The 19,999-nt window shown below is 52.8% G+C and overlaps 1 protein-coding gene and 1 long non-coding RNA gene across 9 annotated transcripts in view; one reads left to right on the forward strand and one right to left on the reverse strand.

Annotated features, from left to right (window-relative positions):
• LOC139084462 (uncharacterized) overlaps window positions 1–3,556 on the reverse strand; it is a 25,390-nt gene extending 21,834 nt beyond the window's left edge. For 4 of the 7 annotated variants that reach the window (XR_011541862.1, XR_011541856.1, XR_011541863.1 and 1 more), the window contains exon 1: window positions 1,883–2,017. This is a non-coding gene — a long non-coding RNA (uncharacterized lncRNA). Of the gene's footprint in view, window positions 1–187; window positions 431–1,882; window positions 2,018–3,207 lie in introns of those variants that run through there. The other 3 variants (XR_011541858.1, XR_011541859.1, XR_011541860.1) reach the window with 3 other exon arrangements.
• Window positions 2,421–15,498, forward strand: TBX3 (T-box transcription factor 3). Of its 2 annotated transcripts, XM_070627188.1 has the most exons (8): window positions 2,421–3,027; window positions 4,668–4,935; window positions 5,867–5,926; window positions 6,185–6,331; window positions 8,309–8,385; window positions 9,505–9,662; window positions 11,035–11,711; window positions 13,408–15,498. In XM_070627188.1, exons 1-8 carry the CDS (start codon window positions 2,639–2,641, stop codon window positions 13,867–13,869), a joined length of 2,238 nt encoding a protein of 745 aa, XP_070483289.1. In that variant the 5' UTR covers window positions 2,421–2,638; the 3' UTR covers window positions 13,870–15,498. The 2 variants fall into 2 exon arrangements, with proteins under 2 accessions (XP_070483289.1, XP_070483290.1); XM_070627189.1 differs by lacking the exon at window positions 5,867–5,926.
• Window positions 15,499–19,999: the final 4,501 nt, after the last annotated feature.

Genomic DNA, 19,999 nt, shown 5'->3' on the forward strand with positions numbered 1-19,999 from the left:
CTTGGGTTTCTTAACCCCCTAGGCCCCGAAATCACCCCTTTCTCCATTCCCTTTCCACTGGAAGAAGCTCTCACCTCAGGAAGGGTAAGAGAACATTCACCCCAAGATTTCCCTCCATCTAAGCAGAGACAGCCCAAAGCATTGACCCCTGGAAGCGAGAAATGGGGAGTCTGGGGGATCCTCTGACCTGGACAGGGGCCTGCTGTCACAGCTTTCAATTTGGCGACTGGTGTGATCGGTAAGATCGGGTTGCCACCCTCCCCTTCACCCTCGCTGAGGCCCCCACCCTACCTGAACTGGAACTAGTCACCTCGCCTCTGGGGTGGGGGCGTTTCACGGTTTGTTTTGCAAATTCATCCCCGACTTCTGGCGAGATAAGTCCCCGGGTGGAGAAAGAACTGAGGCACCGAGAGATAAGTGCGATGCCTGGAGAAGATAGAAGGCTGCCGCACCTCCCCCTACCAGCTCGCCCACCCGCTACCAGCAGCTCCGCACCGAGCAGGCCAGCGAGGTGACGGCTGCGGCTTGGCGGGGACAGGCCCGGAACCTAGCCCCTCGCTGCGCTCACTTTGTCCAGATCTCCGTTCTCCCCTCTACACTCAAACACACGTTTAGGTGGAATACAGGGAGCCCAAATCCAGATGGAAAACAAGATCTAAAAGGGCTAGTAAAGGCAGTTCAAAAAATCCCCAGTCCGCCTCCCCGCATAAGCGCAGACATGGCCAGCCGCGCAGGCTGTGTACGTGTTTGCGAGTACGTGTTTGTCTGCGGGTGGCTGGGTCCCAGTGTGCTGGCGCGTGTTCGTCAACAGATGTGCTGGGGGTGTTTGGGTCTCCGCGCAAGGTTTCGGGTGGGGCACGGTGGGGCTGGAGCCCTTCACGCCTGTGCTCAAATCTGGCCGCATCCGTGTGCTCGTGAAGCCGCGAGCCCAGAGGCAGGGGAGACCGGCCCGAGAGACACCCGAGCTCGGGAGCCCTTCAGCGGCGGCCGAGCGGAGCTGGGCTCCACGTGGGGCTGCAGAGCGCGCAAGGCTGGAGTCTCGCTCGGCGCTCGCCTCTCCGCGGCTGTGGGCTTTTGTTGCGCCCAGCGGCCAAATGGCAGCTCGCGGGAGGCTCGGCCGTCCGCCTGGCTCGCCCGGGGCCGGGGTAAGAGGGTGAGCGGGAGATAGAAACGGCCGCCGGCCGGAGAGGCGAGCCGAGCGCGCGAGAGGCGAGCGCCCCTGTCCGGCGCCCGGCGCGCTCTCCGCCTTCCTCGCCCGGCTTGCTCTCTGCCTCCTCCCTCCCCTTTCCTCCCTGGCCCTGCCTCCGCCCTCGATCCCGGGCTGGATGACTGAGGCATTTCAGACGTGGGCTGAGCAAGAGCGAGCGAGCTCTGGGGCTGCGGCGATCTCTCGATAAGCCACCTAGAGGCGACTCTGTGCGCGCGCGCTCCCCAGTGGCTCCCCGCCCTCCCTCTGATCATGTTGACATATTCACAGGACAGGCAGTAGTACCGATGCGGCGCTGCGACGTTACAGTTTCCGACACCTTCTTTTTATAACTCGGCTCTATCCCCCAGCACTCGACCTGTGAAAACCACGCCTATGCAGCAACACAATTGGTCCGAAAGCGTCAAAGAGCCAATCAAGAGGCCTCCGGCTCCCCGCAGCCCACAGCAGAGCCCGACCTTCTAGAGCCGCCGAGCAGACGCCCGGGGAATTCTAGAGGCGGAGGAGGGTGGCGAGGAGCTCTTGCTCGCTTTCTCTCGCTCCCTCCCTCTCCTCGCGCTCCCTCTCCCGCTCCGTGTCTCTCTCTCTCTCTCTCTCCCTCCTTTCCATTTTTCCCCCCTAAATCCTCCCTGCCCTGCGCGTCTGGACGCAGATTTAGGAAGCGAATTCGCTCACGTTTTAGGACAAGGAAGACAGGCGCGGGAGAAGAGCAGGCAAGATTCGGATTGAAACGCAGACACCCTCCGGAGGCTCGGAGCGGAGGAAGGAGGAGGAGGGCGAACGGAAGCCAGTTCGCAGTTCAAGTTTTGATAGCGCTGGTAGCACAGGGCTTCAATCAGAGATTTTTTTTTTTCAAGGAGAGAGACTTTTTCCGCTCGCTCGCTCGCTCGCTCGCTGTGAAAGCCGAGTCTAGCGCAACTGCAGACGCCTCCTGCGAGAAAGAGGGAGAGGAAGGGAGATAGGGGCGGGGAAGAAGCAGAAGAAGAGGGGAAAAGTCTCCTAGGAGAAGCGTCCGCATTTGCAACAAAGAGCTGGGGGCTGGGGAGCGGTTCCCGGGACCGAGGGCTGCAGTGTCTATTTCGAGTTAAGCGGCAGAGCTCGGGCGCGAGCCGAGACCCTGCTCGCTCCTCTCGCCTCTGAAACCGACTTCCAGGAGCGGCTTTTTAAACACGCAAGGCACAAGGACAGTCACCCAAGCGACTATGTCTCCTGATTTCTCGCCTTGCCCTCTTTAAAAGCGGCATTCTCCTCCCCAAAAGACACTTTGCCCCCCTCCCTTTGAGGTGATTTAGCTGTGATTTTTTTTTCCTTTCTCCTTTTTTTTTTTTTTGCTTTTTTTTTTTTTAACTATGTGCTGCTGTTGAAAAACAAAAACAAAACAGCAGCTGCGGACTTGTCCCCGGCTGGAGCCCAGCGCCCCGCCTGGAGTGGATGAGTCTCTCCATGAGAGATCCGGTCATTCCTGGGACAAGCATGGCCTACCATCCGTTCCTACCTCACCGGGCGCCGGACTTCGCCATGAGCGCGGTGCTGGGTCACCAGCCGCCCTTCCTCCCCGCGCTGACGCTGCCTCCCAACGGCGCGGCGGCGCTCTCGCTGCCCGGCGCCCTGGCCAAGCCGATCATGGATCAATTGGTGGGGGCAGCCGAGACCGGCATCCCTTTCTCGTCTCTGGGGCCCCAGGCGCATCTGAGGCCTCTGAAAACCATGGAGCCCGAAGAGGAGGTGGAGGATGACCCCAAGGTGCACCTGGAGGCCAAAGAACTTTGGGATCAGTTCCACAAGAGGGGTACCGAGATGGTCATTACCAAGTCGGGAAGGTAAGCAAGCCGCGGGCCCCCTCCCCCAAGCTCCTGGAAGGTTTTTTCCCTCCCTTTATCTCTCCCCTCCCAGAACGGCCGGCTTGCCAGTCTTTTCTGCTTGGAGGAAAACTTAGTTTCGCTGCAACAGTGTACAGAGACTCCTGGGCTTGGCCCCCGTGGCAGGGAATTTCAGCTTACCTGGCTGCCTGCGGCTGGCGGTTTTTCCTACCTAGGGCTGCATCCTGGATTTCCTACAGCATAGTTAGAATTTCTCAGTGGAGCACAGACATCTCTGCAGGAAGAAAGAAAACCACTCCACTGCAGGAAGTTTACTGTTCAAACCTTTCTGGAACATCCTTAGGTCTTTGTTGGTGTGCTGCTTTTGTCTGTTTCATTTTGTGCTCAGAGAGAAAAACTTGAAGCCCTTTTTGTTTGTGTGGTGGTGGGAGGCCGGACAATAGCTCCCCTTGCCCTTTCTGCCCTCCAGCCCATCCTCTGGGTTCGGAGGGGCCTGAGCCTAGCCCTGCCAGGGTCAGAGAGAAATGGAAGGGCATTCTGGTACATTTGTCCACACCGCTTCACGTGTCTGTAATCTGAGGGAGAGTTCAGCAGGCAGTTTTGGATAATGAAGATTATGTTTGCAGACCCAAGGAGCCAGTGGGGAGACACACGCTGCTTTTTTTATGTGTGAATATTATCAACCGTATTTTACATTACGTTTAGAGATCCTTGCCTGACCGAAACTTGCCTGTCACTTAAAATCACTGATTTTTTTTTTTATGGCGTTGAAGTCTATCAAGGCGTAAAGTTGAAAGAATAAAAATGAAATCCCTCTCTTGATGGCTTCAGCTTAATGGGGTCTTTCCAAGCCAAATGAGGCCCAAGTTGGGCATAAAATGCTCAAACCCAGAAGATATTTGTCAGTTTCACAGCGGAGTGCTTCCCTTAAAGTCAAGAGCACAGAATGCCAACACTGCTGAAAAATAAACAGCAGTTTGGTGGCACAATCTTGCAGCTTTGGACTGGCCTGAGCGTTAGGGGGAATGTAGTGAGCAGCGTGCTACACAGATTGGCTATCAGGCCTGGGAGTCCACCCCAGTCTACAAAATTCGTTTTGAGAGCTCACCGAAGTCCAGTTTCATTTCGCCAGCAGCGGGATTGCTGTTCCGAGGAGGGAGGGGTGCATCTTGATGTTTATTTCCTTGATAAGTTTACCATTTTCTCATCAATGGGTGGTGAAAAATTCTAGCCCTGACTGACTGCGCTTTACTAAAAGCCTACCCCAAACTATATAGAACTAGACACCCACAGGGAAAGGTATAAGCAAGAATTTCTCTATAAAGAGGGCAATCTATAAAGTCATGCCAGAGGAAGAATTACAAGGAAATTATTAGACAATGTAGAGAAATGGAGTGCCACCACTCACTTGTTTTGAATCTTGGGGCACTGAAAGATAGAGAAATTGAGCATATTTAATACTTCCGTTGTGGAAGAAAACAATTTTGCATCCTGTCGCCCTACTCTGAAACATGTAAACTCATCAATCACAATAGGAAGTTTGAGATTGGAGTTAAATATTGTGGGATAAATAGAGAATCAGATCCAAGATTCTGAGAGATTTATTTTCCCTTTTTCTTTTCTCTTCTCTCCTATTGTAGGCGAATGTTCCCTCCGTTTAAAGTAAGATGTTCTGGGCTGGATAAAAAGGCCAAATATATTTTGTTGATGGACATTATAGCTGCTGATGACTGTCGATATAAATTTCACAATTCTCGGTGGATGGTGGCGGGTAAGGCAGATCCTGAAATGCCAAAGAGAATGTATATTCACCCGGACAGCCCGGCTACCGGGGAGCAGTGGATGTCCAAAGTCGTCACTTTCCACAAACTGAAACTCACCAACAACATTTCGGACAAACACGGATTTGTAAGTTTCATTGCTCCTTCGGTAAAATTTTCTCTTTCTTTACTCGCAAAGGCAGTGCTTCCCCCTTCCATGTAAAATCCTGAGTTTCTGCTCAGAAATCTCCTTTGCTCTCTGTTGTTAAGCGTGGTAAACTTGTTCGATCTGCAGCAGAGCGGAGAGAGGGTTCTGGGGTGTTTCTTTCCGGATAATGGAAGGCCTGGCGTTCTAAAAGAAAGGAGGGCTAGGAAACTTGCCGGCTCCTGTTCCAGGGCAATTCCACATCTTGGTTAATGCCTGACCTGATGGTGAAGTTAAAAACCCATCATTAAGATATAAAATCAACATGAAAGTTATGTGTTCGTAAAGGAGTTGTTTTAAGAGAATATACTTCTGTTTTGAAATCAACCATATTATTTCTTGGGAGAATTTTAAGGTTCGAAACCTTGACCATGGTGGTGAAAGGGTGCCAAGACATCTTTTGAAAGATATTTTTTCTTTTGCTAAAAACGAATCGGGCTTAGGTGAAAGTCATGTTTACTAGAAATGAGATTTAGATCTCCGGTATAAAAATTGTGTGTGTGTTGGGAGTGTAGCTATGGATTCAGGGAGAGCATGCTTAGAAAGTTTCAGAAGACCTGGACTGCTTGGAAAAGTCAAGCAAAGGACCTTTTGCCCGGAGCCCCCACCCTTCCCCGACATTTCAATAAAATAAACAGAGTGATAAGCGAGGAATAAGCAGAAAGATTAGGCCCAGGAAGACGTGGATGGCGCAGAAATATCTTCAGCGGGCAGGAATTGCATTTGAAGCCCTTGATTTGATTAAGGCATAAATATTCCTCTCTAGAGTTCAGCCTTTCAAGGCTTTAAGTGGATTGGGCTCGTCAATTAGTGAGCGCTTAAAGGACTGAATCATTTTGTAAATTAAAATGCATGTTTTTCTCTATCTTTTAAGACTTTGGCCTTTCCAAGAGATCACGCAACGTGGCAGGGGAATTATAGTTTTGGTACTCAGGTAGGCTAGGGTTCAAGGTACGAATGAACCTTAGATGGTGAGGGTGGGGGGACCCTTTGGAAATTGAGGAGCAATTTGGATTGTCCAGAAGATAACATGTGTGGAGCGCAATGTACCCAAAGAGGTACTGCGAGGAGGTGGGCTTGGTACAAGCTGGTACCCTTCGGTGGGGTAGATGTCAGCCTGGCAGGGGTCCTAAGATCCTTTTGTCCTGCTAAATCCTTTTTTGATGTGTGTCTCCCCTCCCTGCCCCTGCAGACCATATTGAACTCCATGCACAAATATCAGCCCCGGTTCCACATTGTGAGAGCCAATGACATCTTGAAACTTCCTTATAGTACATTTCGGACGTACTTGTTCCCCGAAACCGAATTCATCGCTGTGACAGCATACCAAAACGATAAGGTAACCAACGGCACTTTCCTTTTTCATGGTGATATTTTTTTTCTTCCTCTTTAAGCTGCTTTGGGTGAGGATGAGAAAATTACCCGAGAATTAGGATGAGAGTCTGAGTCTGAATTTTCTTTTCTGATGTGACCTTTAGTGAAGCTTTGGAGAAGGGGACTCTGGCTGGCACATCGCGGAGGCAGGAGAAAAAAAAAAAAACTTGACCGGCTAGAAATCCAGTGTGGAGTGAAAAAATGCCAAACTAACTTTGCCAATGAGAAGCTGATGCTACCAGCTGTCCCCCACCAACCCCTACCCCGGGCTTTCTTCTGTTTGTTTCAAGGTTCATCCTCTTCCTCTTCAGGAAGAAGGGTCAAGAAATCAGGTTCGAAAGAACCAGTGAAAAATTTAAGGCAAAAACCATTCCGGATCCTGGGAGGAGAATCCCATTGGAGACTAGCTGTTCTCTCCTAGCCAGAAATCCCGAGTAGCTGGTCTGGTTTTTATTACCTTTTATGCTGCTGTGTTTTTTATGGGGTGTGTGTGTGTGTGTGTGTGTGTGTGTGTGTGTGTGTATGTGTATGTGGTTGGAAAGACCTACTCTGATCACAGGTCACGCTAATCGAGTTGTCTGAGGCTTTTGAGATGAGGTGACCAAAGTCACTACTTCATTTGAAGATTTTTTTTTTTCTTCCTTGGGCCTGAGGCCCAGGATTTGGAATACCCCCAAATGGAAGAGCAGGCAGCACCTGGTATGTAAAGTTATGGTGGCCTGAAGGTCATGGGCTTGTGCACAGAGAGACACAGAGAAAATGAACCTTACTGCAGATTCACCAGTCCCCAGCTTGGCTGGTGGCAGGCAGTTATGGGGGTAGCAGGGGGCAACTGAGGACTCTTGCCCTTCAACTTCTAAACTCTGGACCTCAGGGAGAGTCCAGCTCACCGGACGCCACCCTGCTCTTTGAATTTGCTATCACTATGGGGGGGTCCCCTATGGCTGCCTAATGGGGGTGTTCCAGGTATCTTTCCCTGGTCTGGAGACTAAGATATCATGATCTCCTCTCCTCTCCCTGCCATCTCGCATACAGGAATTTATTCTAAGAACAAGAATCCAGCCAGGGGTCCTTTTTCTACCTCTAGGGGACTCTCTATATATCGTTTTTCCCCCTAAAGGAAAGGGATTTGAAAGATGATGTATTGGGACATTTTTCCACAGTGTGTAAAATGCACGCTCCCTCTAGATCCAGAATCCTGTGAGTCTAAATTGTTAATGTAATAATGAAATGTAGCATTTTTGATCGGACGAAGAAGCCACGGGCCTTTTCCACCTAATGGCAGGGCAGAGCACATAAATGAGAACAAATGTTTCCAGTGGTCATTCGGTCCCTTTAAATCTGTAATTGTCCATACTGTAATTCCTCAAACACCCCCCTCCCCACCCACCAGAAAAATCAAACCTGGCCTGGCACAAGAGTAGCAAAACCCCATAAATCATTTTATTAGATTCACAGAAAAGTTTGGAGTGTATGCTGTGTGTGTGTGTGTGTGTGTGTGTGTGTGTGTGGCAGGAAATATACCATAATATATTTTATGATTAATTGCACTGTATAAGAAAATCAAAATGAAAGCATCATTTTAAGATCTGCAGGTCGTCCCCTTTGGAAACTTTGACAACTTTGCCATTTCTAAGCCCAAACTGTCGGCTGCCCAAAGAGGAGAATGTGGCATTTCCCAGGTGGGATAATTTCAGCCTGGAATCCCTGGTTTGGCCTTCTATGGGAGATGAAGCCATGGGACAGTTTGGGAGAAAAATCAACCCTCCCCACCAAACTTCTGCTATTGTCTTTTCTCCCTTTCTCTTTAACCTGGCACATCCAAATGACTTCTCATGTTGGCAATCAAATTTCTCGAAGATGGTTGAGTTGGGAGAAACACCCCAAATCATTCTAGAAAATGAGGCCAATGTCTCTTTCTTGCTTATGTCTCTTCCTTTAGATAACTCAGTTAAAAATAGACAACAACCCTTTTGCAAAAGGTTTCCGGGACACTGGGAATGGCAGGAGAGAAAAAAGGTGAGCCGGCACGGTTATTCAGTTACTTCTCGGATAATTGAGAAAATCACTTTTCTAGGTCCCAAGTCTCAACTGTTAGAAGGAAAATGCAGGCACTTATGTTGAGAAGAGGGGGGAGGGTAGAAAATAATTTACTGCCCCTGGGCCAAGTGCTTGCTGATTTCAGTACCCTGTACTTCTGCCTCCTACGTGGTACCTTAAAAGAAATTAACTAGGCCACACCATATTGTCTCTGGAAGAAAAGCATCAGGGATAACAGATTATATACAGATGCTTATTAATTCCTAATTAATTTAAGTTCATCTCGGGCAGGTCCCAGGAAAGGACTAAACCATTCACAAAATGCTTTGGAATTTTTGCAACTTTGTCTTGCAAATACCATCAGACAGAACTGAGGCCCCTTGAGACATCTATGCCTCCCTCGTTCATGGGTACACGGATCATTTTGCATTAAGCAGACAGCTGGATAGTATATGAAAGAAGCTCTCCCCTCCCCCGCTCACTTTCAAAGAATTTCTAAAATCCAGAAAATCAGCCCAAATTTTTAACCTATCCCCTTGGGGAGGAGGGGCATTAAAAAATAATTTCTAACATCTAAATAGATTTTTTACTCCGATTAATGTGTTGGTGAAACGATTTTAGGAAAATGCACCATGAAAGGACCACTTCCTCCCAATCTTAGCAATCAGTAGGGCGTTAGAGGCTGTCTGCGTCCGTCGGTTGGGGTCCCCAGTTCCCCTCCCTCCGTAAGGCTGGCTGTTCAGCTGTCTCTGGCCAGCTCTAGCCTCCCCTCTCACTTTTTTGCTTTTAAACAAGGTTTCACAGCCCAAGCCAGTGCCCTTTCCCTAATCAAACCTGGATCTTGAATAACTGCAACCAAGGGCTCCTTCCTCCTCCCTCCTGCCCTGGGCCACACTCTTCAGCCCAGTTTGAGGGTCTAGAACAATGCTTGGGTCTGTGTGGCTGCCCCAGGGACAAGCAGATTGCAGAGAATGAGTGTTGTCCGTGGGCGGCAGGCAGGGTGAGGTGCGTGTCTGTCTCTTTGGAGAGGGTGAGGCAGACAAAGGAGGGAAATGCATGTTCCGTTCTGTAACGCTTGGGTGTGGGCTTCTGCCACAGAAAACAGCTCACCCTGCAGTCCATGAGGGTGTTCGATGACAGGCACAGAAAGGAAAACGGCACCTCCGACGAGTCCTCCAGCGAACAGGCAGCCTTCAACTGCTTCGCTCAGTCCTCGTCTCCAGCTGTGTCCACTGTAGGGACATCGAACCTCAAAGGTAAGCCTGCTCACCTCTGATTTCTCCACTCTGGGTCTTGGAGGCCTGGAAGAGTTGCGGGTGGGGGCACCCACCAGGGCACTTGCCCTTCGAAAGCTGCAGACCCTTCTAGAAGTGTGTAAACAGGAGCCAAAGTTCAAAAAAGGTGATCAGTCTATCTTCTTCCCTAAACTAGCATAAAGGAGAACTCAGGGTCCCTCAGCCCAAACCTTGATTTGGCTGGAGGAGGGGCTAGTGTCTGCTTGTATATTCCCTTTGGGTGGGGGTAGCTTTGCAACCCGCCTGGAACATTCCTCTCTCTCTTCCTCACCCCCATTCTCTCCAACAAGCAACTGCTGACTCTTGGCCATCTTTGAACTCTAGGTTAAAAGGAGGCCAGGGTTTCTCTGCCACCTGGAGCAGGGAAGGTGGCCGAGAAAACACCCAGCAATAGAGCCACAATTAGGTCTGTGAGCGGAGAGGAGCCCCGGGGATCAGAGTTGGGGAGGGTAGGGGTGTGGGAGGGAAGGAGATGGTTCAAATCCCTGGTTTCCTGTGTTTAAAGAGCAAGAACTATTTATCTGGAAAGACATACTCTTTCTGAACGGGAAGAAACCTGTTCTTTAAGTGAAATAAAATGAAAAGTCCTTTATGTCATCAATCCGTTTAAGCTTTAAACATAAAATGAGATCCCTTTTTCTTTTTTTTCTGGGAGGACACCCACAGAGGGTGTGATGGTGAAAGCCAAAGAAAATCTGATTGTCTTGGGGCCCTGAGCGGGCTGCCCATTACCCATCTCTGTCTGCAGGGGTGTGGGGGGGGGGGGCGGCAAACAGGGTTGGGGGTGTGTGTGTAGGGGAGGGGTGTTGCTTTCTGCCACCACCAATTCAGATGTCAGGGTCTCTGCAAACAAACCTGGAAAGTGCTGATCTGTCACACTGAACAAAGACTCCTAGTGACTGGAAGGTGTTCCCACAGTCAGTTTCAGTGTGAGTTTTTATTTTAAAAAAGTAAATTTGCAATCAAATGGGAAAAGGCCAGTACAGGCTTTGTACGGTGGGAGCTCAGTGGATGTTTGTAGAAAGTATTGAAACTCATTATATCAAAAAGAGCTACGATTTGGGGGAGGGGTGGGGCGAGGGAGTCAGCCCTTATCCAAATACTTTAAATTCATCCTTGGCAAGTGGAGTCCCTCCAGCAAATTTGTTCAGGTATCCTCACTCCCATTTTGCAGATGAGAAAACTGAGGCACAGAGAGGTTAAGGGGCTTCCCCGGGGGGTTACACAGTTAGTCAGTGGCCGAGCTAGGATTCTCCCTGGGGACCTGGAGTTCCACTGGCCCGGCCTGGAGCTGACGCCCTTCCGCCTGGCTTCTGTTCCCCTCCTGCGGTAGATCTGTGTCCCAGCGAGGGGGAGAGCGACGCCGAGGCCGAGAGCAAAGAGGAGCCCGGCCCCGAGGCCTGCGACGCGGCCAAGATCTCCACCACCACGTCGGAGGAGCCGAGCCGCGACAAGGGCAGCCCCGCGGTCAAGGCGCACCTCTTCGCGGCCGAGCCCGGCGGCCGGCCCCGGGACAGCGGGCGGCTGGGCAAGGCGTCGCCCGACTCGCGCCACAGCCCGGCCACCATCTCGTCCAGCACCCGCGGCCTGGGCGCCGAGGAGCGCCGCAGCCCGGGCCGCGAGGGCGCGGCCACCGCCAAGGCCGAGGAGGCGCGCGCGCTGGCCGGCAAGGACGCCTTCGCGCCGCTCACCGTGCAGACGGACGCGGCCGCCGCGCACCTGGGCCAGGGCCCCCTGCCCGGCCTCGGCTTCGCCCCGGGGCTGGCGGGCCAGCAGTTCTTCAACGGCCACCCGCTCTTCCTGCACCCCGGCCAGTTCGCCATGGGGGGCGCCTTCTCCAGCATGGCCGCCGGCATGGGGCCCCTGCTGGCCACCGTGTCCGGGGCCTCCACCGGCGTCTCGGGCCTGGACTCCACGGCCATGGCCTCGGCCGCCGCGGCGCAGGGACTGTCGGGGGCGTCGGCGGCCGCCCTGCCCTTCCACCTCCAGCAGCACGTCCTGGCCTCGCAGGTATTTATCCTCCTGCCTCCTCTCCAGCCCCTCCTCGCTCTAGTTTCTCCGCCCGTTGATACCGGACCCTCGCCCAGGCCCCCTTGCCGAATAGCTTTAAATAATAATAATAATATTTGTTGTAAGTTAAAAGCTGTTTCTAGCAGAGTAGGTGGGTAGTAAGACTGATACAGACTCTATTCTAAGTACTTGATCTGTTCTGACTTCCGTGGAACTAGGATCACCTCCACTTTGTAGATGAAGGGGCAGAGGCCCCGAGATGTTGAGTAACTTATCCAAGGTCACACAGCTGGTAAGTGGTGGAGCTGAGATTCTACCCCAGGCCCTCTGACTCCAGGGCCTTTTCAAGGGTCTGTGATTTTAGCTTCAGAGTTGAAATGTCTCTTAAATGTCTCATGGCCAACCTTCCCGCAAGAATTAGACAAAGGGGAGACTGAGGCCTGCGGAGAGGAAGTGACTCCCTGGGTGGGAACTGAGTCTTGAGTCTTCCAGCTTCTCCCCTCCCCCCACCCCAAGCAGCCCAGCCCGTTCCCCAAAGGGTTAATGGTGTGTGCACCCGTGGGAAATGTCAGAGGAGAGGGCCAGGCTGGAGCTGTGGCAGGCCCTGGCGGCCTGTGTATGGTTCAGACAGCTGTGCTGGGGCGCGAGGCGGCTGAGGAGAAGTCTCAGGCCGCTGGAAACGCTCTGAACCCCAGGAGAAGGTTCTAGGGGGTTTTCTGCACACCCTTGCCTGATGTTTTGTCTGAGCACATTCGTCTCCCTTCCCTGAGCCAAGAGGCAGGGTTGGCCTCCCCCTCTGGGGGGAGGAAGGAACTGAGAAAAGCATTGGCGTCTGGCCTTTCTCAATTCCTCCTGTCTCCTCTGCTACCCCCTCCTGGAGACCCGCCGTAGGTGGGCGAGGGGCTGCCTGGGCAGACAAGTACTAACGGTACCCAAGGCAGGGAACAAGAGAGAAGTGGCCCAGGCCAGAGTCCCTGGATTTTAAATTCTGCTTCTGCCGCTTGCTAGCTGAGTGACTTCCTGCATCCTGGGCCTGCCTCAGTTTCTCCACCTGTAACACCAGTATACCAGGCTAGGTGATTTTTTTTGTCTATTTGTAACAGCACCCCTTCTGCTCCCCCCACCAGCTTCCTTTCGCTTCACAACTTCCCTGGATTTTTTTTCGTTTGAGAAGCCTCCAGGATTGGAGTGGGAGGGTGATGGGGGGTGGAAACAAGAATGACAAAAAGTGTATGCACAATAGTTACGCCCTCTGGTTTCCACTCAGCTCCCTTTGTTGGGTTGGCTGACTCCTTAGCCCCATTTAACAGGTGCAACAACTGATCCTCATGGGAGAGTTTCTGATAGTCCCATTGGCCAGGTGTCCTGTGTAGCACATTGCAGGCATTAGCTCATTTAATATCCACAAAGTCCCCAAGCAGTATATAAATTATTTAATATTTCCCTGGTTCTTTCATATAAGAAATAAGAAAGCCGGGAGAGTGAAGTATCCTGGCCTTGGGTGACACAGCTAAGATTTGGACCCAGAGAAAGAAGCCTGAGTGTCCTCCCCCACTCCCACCCCAGGGGGAGAGATGAATGACTTGCCCAAGTTCCAGGGGGGCAGTGGGTGGGGATGGAGGAGCTTGGCTGCTGTCCACGCTCAGCCCTCCTCGGCTGGGCTGACTCGCTGCCTGCCTTTCTCTTCCTTCCCCAGGGCCTGGCCATGTCGCCTTTCGGAAGCCTGTTCCCTTACCCCTACACGTACATGGCCGCCGCAGCGGCCGCCTCGTCTGCAGCGGCCTCCAGCTCCGTGCACCGACACCCGTTCCTCAACCTGAACAGCATGCGCCCGCGGCTGCGCTACAGCCCCTACTCCATCCCCATGCCGGTCCCCGACAGCAGCAGCCTGCTCACCACCGCCCTGCCCTCCATGGCCGTGGCCGCGGGGCCTCTGGACGGCAAGGCCGCCGCCCTGGCCGCCAGCCCGGCCTCGGTGGCCGTGGACTCGGGCTCGGAACTCAACAGCCGCTCCTCCACGCTCTCCTCCAGCTCCGTGTCCTTGTCGCCCAAACTCTGCCCGGAGAAAGAGGCGGCCACCAGCGAACTGCAGAGTATCCAGCGGTTGGTCAGCGGCTTGGAAGCCAAGCCGGACCGGTCCCGCAGCGCCTCCCCATAAGCCCCTCCCCAGAAAAGTCTCTTCATTCCAGTCCAGTCTGCAGTGCACTTTGTTGGATGTAAACTAAACCACGGGCGTGCGGTGGGCAGTGCAGCCCTCCTTTGTGCGGTCCTGTCTAGGAAGGGGTGCCGGACTCCCTCGAGAGAACGTGCTAGAAACAGGCCCTGTCTTGGCGTGGTTTTATATATCCGGGATCTGGCTCAGATTCTGGGGCTCAGAAACGTCTGTTGCGCTGAGCTCTTGGGGGTGGGAGTTAATGCATTTCTGTCCAGGACCCTCCAGGGAGGCTGGTCTGCTTGCTGTGGGAAGAAGAAAGAAAACCCTAGCCAGGCCCACCAGGAGGGGAGGTGTGCAAAGGCTCCCCCCCCAGGGCAGATTTATATATTTTTTTCCTTCACCGTGTCAAGTGGAAACAAAAACAAATAAAATTTAAAAAAAATATATACCGGGGACAAATTAATACATTAACATGATTCTGTTTGTGAAGATTAAAACTTTCTAGTGACTTGCCTATCAGTTCTAAATAAATTACTGAGCAGCAGTGTTCCGGGGCGGGGAGCTGCCATCCTTGTTTAGTCTCTATTAAGGAAATCTGTGTCTTTTTAATATTCTTGTGATGTTTTAAGAGCCACTATAGGTCTCTTCTTGCATGCTCCACAGTAATGTATTCGTGGTTTTTATTTTGAATGCTTGCTTTTAGAGAGAACATGCCCCCATTCCCTTTTCCCATTCTCTACCCTCAAATCGGCAAGCCCAAGGGGAAGGATTTAAAGGGAAAGGATGGGGAAAACACAAAAAAATGAATTTATTTTATCTAAGCTATGTAGCAGGATTCACGTCCCTCTTTGCCAGTCCTTTCTCTTTCCTGTACGTATATGCAATAACAAGGTTTTAAAAAAAATAATAAAGAAGAAGCGAGACTATTAGACAAAGTATTTATGTAATTATTTGATAACTCTTGTAAATAGGTGGAATATGAATGCTCGGAAAATTAAACTTTAATTTATTGACATTGTACATAGCTCTTTGTAAATAGCATCGCAGCTGTCAAGTTTCGTGTTCTTGTTTTTCTTGAGTCAGTTTTATTTCAAGGTCACAGGATCGCTTTGAAAACTAGAAAACACACTTTCTGCACCAACACACTTTCAAAAGAGTTGTCTACAAATTTTTTTTTTCCTTTTTTAATGTCCAAGAGTGGGGGAAAGTAGTTAGTGCGCATTTTACCCAAAATTGGCAAGATGGTTCCACTTCTCAGCCCCACCTTAAATTCTTTCAACTCTAACACCCTAAGTGCTTCTGAGATTGCTTGGGGGGGGGGGGCGGGGGGGGGGGCGTGCCGAGGCCGTGGTTTGACTTTCTAATTTTTCTTTCGTATTTGTATTTACTAGTCTCTTATTTCTTCAAAGTGAAGTGGAATTGACTACTGTCTTCAATATTGATGGTGTTTTGAATTGGTGCCTATAGAGAGAGCCACAGTTCAAAAGTCAGGCGCTGAGAGACGGCTGAAAGTCAAAAATTCAAGAGGGTATACTTTGTGTTATAATTGTTGATGAGTTCTTTGGTTTTTCTGTATTCCCCCCCCCCCTTTAAAATATCATTGAAATTTCAATAAATTTTTATTGAAATGTCTTTGGACCTCGTGTTAAGTGCTTGCTTTAGGGAACTTTCCTGAAAGTGGAGAGATTTTTTTCTTGCTTCCTCTACCCCCTTCCCTTCGCCTTTAAGTCAGTAAGACCGCCCCCACTGAAGCAAAATGAGATGTCACTCAAGTTACAAAGCTAAAAACAAAAGTCCTCTCACGGGCGCGGGGAGCCGCTTCAATCTGAAATTACTTTTCCTTTAAATTAGGGAGTAAAACGAGAGCCGGAAGGGGGCCTGATTAGAATTGGATAGAATGGCAATTTCAGATACTTAAGTTTTAATGGAAAAAGAGTGCTCCGCTCCCCAAGTCAGTATTTCCCACACGAATCCGACCAAAAATAGTCTCGAGGACCGTGAACGTTTCGTTTTAGGCTCGCTCTTCCTTTTCGCGTCGATCGGGGAAATTCAAGTGAAAAATTTCTCCTTGCACCAGTGTGCAAAAAAAGCCAGCCGACTTTCCTGGAGACCAGAGCCGGCTTGGCAAGGCAGCCGCCCTCCAGGTTGCAGGAGAGGACGAAACTGAACGTCCCCCTGTGGTCCCTGGTGTCTCAGATTGGACCAGGCTGACCCAAGTCACCCCGACGAGGCCCCATCCCGAGTCGTGCGTGCGAAGCGCGGCCAGCTCCGCGCAAACTGAGCTGCATCACGCGAGGGGGGAGGGAAGGCTTCCCAGCAAAAGAAAGGTAATTCCAGGGCACACATTTGACCCCCTCCAAGGGAAAAGTCACCCAGGAGGCCGATACTCTCCTCCAGGTCTCCCTTCCAACCAGCCTCCAGGCTGTTTCGGGAGTTGCCTTTTGAAGTTCAATTTGTCTTTGAAACATTCAATAAAAAATGGTCAGGCCATGACAGTCTTTTGGTCTCCTCGCCTCCCCACCCCCAGCCTCGCCTCGGAGGTGTGTATATGGGGGGGGCGGGGGAAGGGGGGAGACACACGGGAAGATTCTCTAGGCCTTTTCTTGCCCTGGGGGCCATGACGCGAGGACCCAGCCGGAGCCTGCCCGGCGGCTGCCTCCCTCCCCCTTCCCTGGAGCCCGCCAGCCCGGCCCCAAGTCCCTGTCACCTTCGGGCCTCTTGAATGGCCGGCGTGGAAGAGCGCCCCCCACCCCAGTCCACCCCCCGTCCTGTACTTGGAAGGGGATTGAGGTCGAGACCTTTTGGAGAGGGGGCAAAGCCCCTTCCATCTCCAGCCAGGCACTTGGGGAGACCCACAGCCCCTCCTGCGCAGTCTCCGGGGGTAAGAAGGAAAACAGCCAGGGTCAGAGAGGGTGCTTGGAGGGCCTGGGGACCTTTGGGGCGCTAGCTCCCCCGAGGGCCCAGAGATTTCCAGGGGGCGCGCCCTAGGCGTAGCGGCTTCTGCCACTGGGGCCAGTTCTTGGCCCAACGATTCCGCGCGGTGCCTGCGCCCCTGGAAGGTGGTAGTCGGCTGTTTGTGCCCAGAGGCGCTCTCTCGAGCAGGGGAACAAACAGCCTCGGCCTCAGAGAGGGAAGGAATGCGTCTCTTTCTCAGTCCAGATTTGCTCACCTCCTCCCCTCCCCACACCACCCCCCAAATTCTCGGACAGTGCTCAGACGTGTGTCCAGTCGCTCCCAAAGCTTGCCTTTCTTCTTCTTCTTTTTTTAATCTCCCGTGTATCTTATTTGTATATAGTGACGTTAATGAGTAACTCTTGTGGCGCTGATGGACGGGGGGTGAACCGCTCGCAATCTCTCTGGATTTCGTAGCCGATTACTCACCTGGCGCCGGTCGCAATCTCGCCGCGGGCTTTATGGTGGCGGCCGCCGCCGCAGAGGCCACTCGGGGCCGGCGCCTTCGCCTTTTTTCCGGGCTTCGAGTGCCACCTATCTGTCTGGACCACAAATGCGCCCTGGTCGCCGCCGCTTGCTCGGCACCCCCGCGTCTCTCGGGCTGCGGAACTTGGGCGCTTCACCTTTGCCCCTTCTCCTCCGCGCCACCCCCAGCCTGCGCTCCCCTCCTCCTCCCTCCCCAGGATCGGAAGAAGCAGCCGTCGTCTCTTTCCTGGGTATCACTTTCACTCCTGTATGGGCCTCAGATGAGAAAACCAGTCCTTCCCGCCTCTGGGTTTCCACAGAGCCTAAGGAAATTCAGCGAGGGGGCGACCCTCTCTCATAATTTTCTCGCCAAGTACCTTGCTGCTCCGTGTAGAAATCGCCAGCAGTTCCCCGACCCTGCCAGCAAGGGGATAACCTGAGTTCAGGATGGGTAGATGAAGGGAGAGAAGACCCCCCCCCGCCCCCCATATAAGCAACTCATATTCTAGCCTGGACGCAGCTTCCTCGTGCCTGGGTGCTCTTTCTCTTTCTTACTTTGCAATTCTGGAATTTTTCTGTTTTTACACTGGCCGAGTCCACAAGGACAAAGGCCACAACTCGCGGGAGCAGCAGCCCCTAAGGGCCCCGGCTGGGGTCAGCTACCGCAGCCTGCAGGGCCCAGCGACTTCGTGATTTGTAGATTTAAGGTGACAAATGCGGGTGCCGGCCTGGGCCCTCTGGCCCCCGCCCCTTGAGAAGGTCGGCTCCAACACTGGCGTCTGAGACCGGCGGAGGGGGAGGGGGTGGGGTCGCCTTTTGCTGTGCTTTGAGCCGCGGGTAAAGGCGTCCGGGTTCCTGCTGACCTCCCGGCGCTAATTGCAGGGGCCGAAGGGCGCGCTCCGGCAGAGGCAGGGGTCACGACCCTGCGCTCCCTCCTCCCGGGTCCCGGCAACCCCGAAGGAGCGGGGTGTGTGCACGCGGGCGTGCGTCTGTGTAGAGCCTCACTCTGGATCTGCGCTGTCCTGGAACCCACCCTTTCTTTGCGGGGAGAGCTCCAGGCGCGTAGGCCCTTAAAAAAATTCTGCCCAAGAAGGAAACCCCTTGTTCTAACCTTTCCCCCTAAGCCAGCAGAGAGGCAGCCGCCTTCGGGCGCTGCAAGAGGCTTGAAACGCTTCGAGTCCGCGCGCTTTCTGCCTCGCTGGTTTCCAAATTTGAGCTCACGGCAACCAGCCAAGAGAGTGGCTTTTGCGTGGTGGATGCGAGGCCTCGAGCCGAAACCTGGGCTCTTAGATCCATAGCTGGGGCTCTGGTACCTATAGGGAGCTCTCCAGGTGTTTGCGCTCTGGGGCCGGGAACTACAGGTGTTCGACTAGGTCCGTGTGTGTGCGTGTGCTTGTGCGTGCTCCATCTGTAGACGTCTCTTCTGATTTGTATTTAGAAGTTCATGCGCAAGACACTTCCGGATGTACAAGCATTTGGTTGTTTTATAATCAAGATGCGTGTAATCAAGATGTATACGTTGCAGATGTCGGCGCTCAAAGTACACGGAACGACAATAATAAAGTAGCGTGCATAGAAGGGGCACGTGCACGTGCCAGGCACTGGGATAAGCCCCCCCCCCCAAAAGTCGTCTCCTTTAATCCTCACCATTAACCCTGTCAGGTGTGCACGGTTATTATGCCTGTTTTACAAAGGAAGAAACTGAGGCACAGAACCGTTAAGTCACTTACCCAAGATCACCCGAGAAAGTGGAGCCAGAATTTGAACCGAAGTGAGCTGCAGAATCCACTTTAGTTGCTATTCCTAATTCAGGTGGAGGTGTACGTACCTGCAGTGCACGTGTCCCGGATGTAGAGAAATGTACGGGCGTGTTCCGGATGTTGGGGTACGTGTCACGCGCTTTTCATTAGAGAACTTTATCATTTCTCCGGACATCTGTCGTGCCCTGTGAAAGTGCGGTTTCCATTTCGGCGTCCCGTGCCCAGCCCTCTCTCCCCGGTGCCCCGAAAGAGACATCGGGGCGAAGACTGCAGGTTTGGGGCCTTTGTTCCCAGGGAGATGAGGCGAGAGGTGGACTGGGGACAAAACCCCATCCATTTAAAAATGCCTGCAGCGGGGCGCTGAAGCAGATCCGGCGTTCCGGTCAGGGTCTGGGACGCGAGGGAGAGGGAATTACAGCGGCGCCTTCGTGCGCCAGGGCGCGCAGGGGACCACCCTAACTCCGGAGTGTCTCTCTCCCGCGGGGTCGCAGAGCGAACCTCGGGCTCTGGGTGCCTCAGGTGTTCCTGCACCGGCCTCGGATCCTCCCCTGCGTCCCTAGCATTCGCTGTGCTCCATCTGCCCGGGCGCGAAGGCCAGCCGGGGACTGCAGGTGGGGACTCCGCCGGCACAAGGACCGTTTGTTCTTTGCCGGTTCGACCTGCCCAGCTTCCAGGAACCTGAGCAAATTTAATTCTTCCTGCCTCCTGAGCTCAACTCTTTGACCTCAGCTGGGAGTCGAGGGCTTGGCTAGTGGGGAGAGAAATTCTCCTGAGAAGCAGGAGAAGGAGGGCAGAGGGCATAGGAGAAGGGGTGCCTGGTTATGTGACAGCGCAGCTAGCTTCCCGAAGTCTGGGCACCTGAAGGCCTCACGCACCTAGAGAGCCAAGGCCCGGGTCTGGCTGCAGGCTGGGCAGGGGCGAAACAACAAATGGCTTGGGTAGGGAGTAGGGACCCT

The sequence above is a fragment of the Equus przewalskii genome, chromosome 7 (genome assembly GCF_037783145.1).
Source record: "Equus przewalskii isolate Varuska chromosome 7, EquPr2, whole genome shotgun sequence".
Lineage (NCBI taxonomy): Eukaryota > Metazoa > Chordata > Mammalia > Perissodactyla > Equidae > Equus > Equus przewalskii.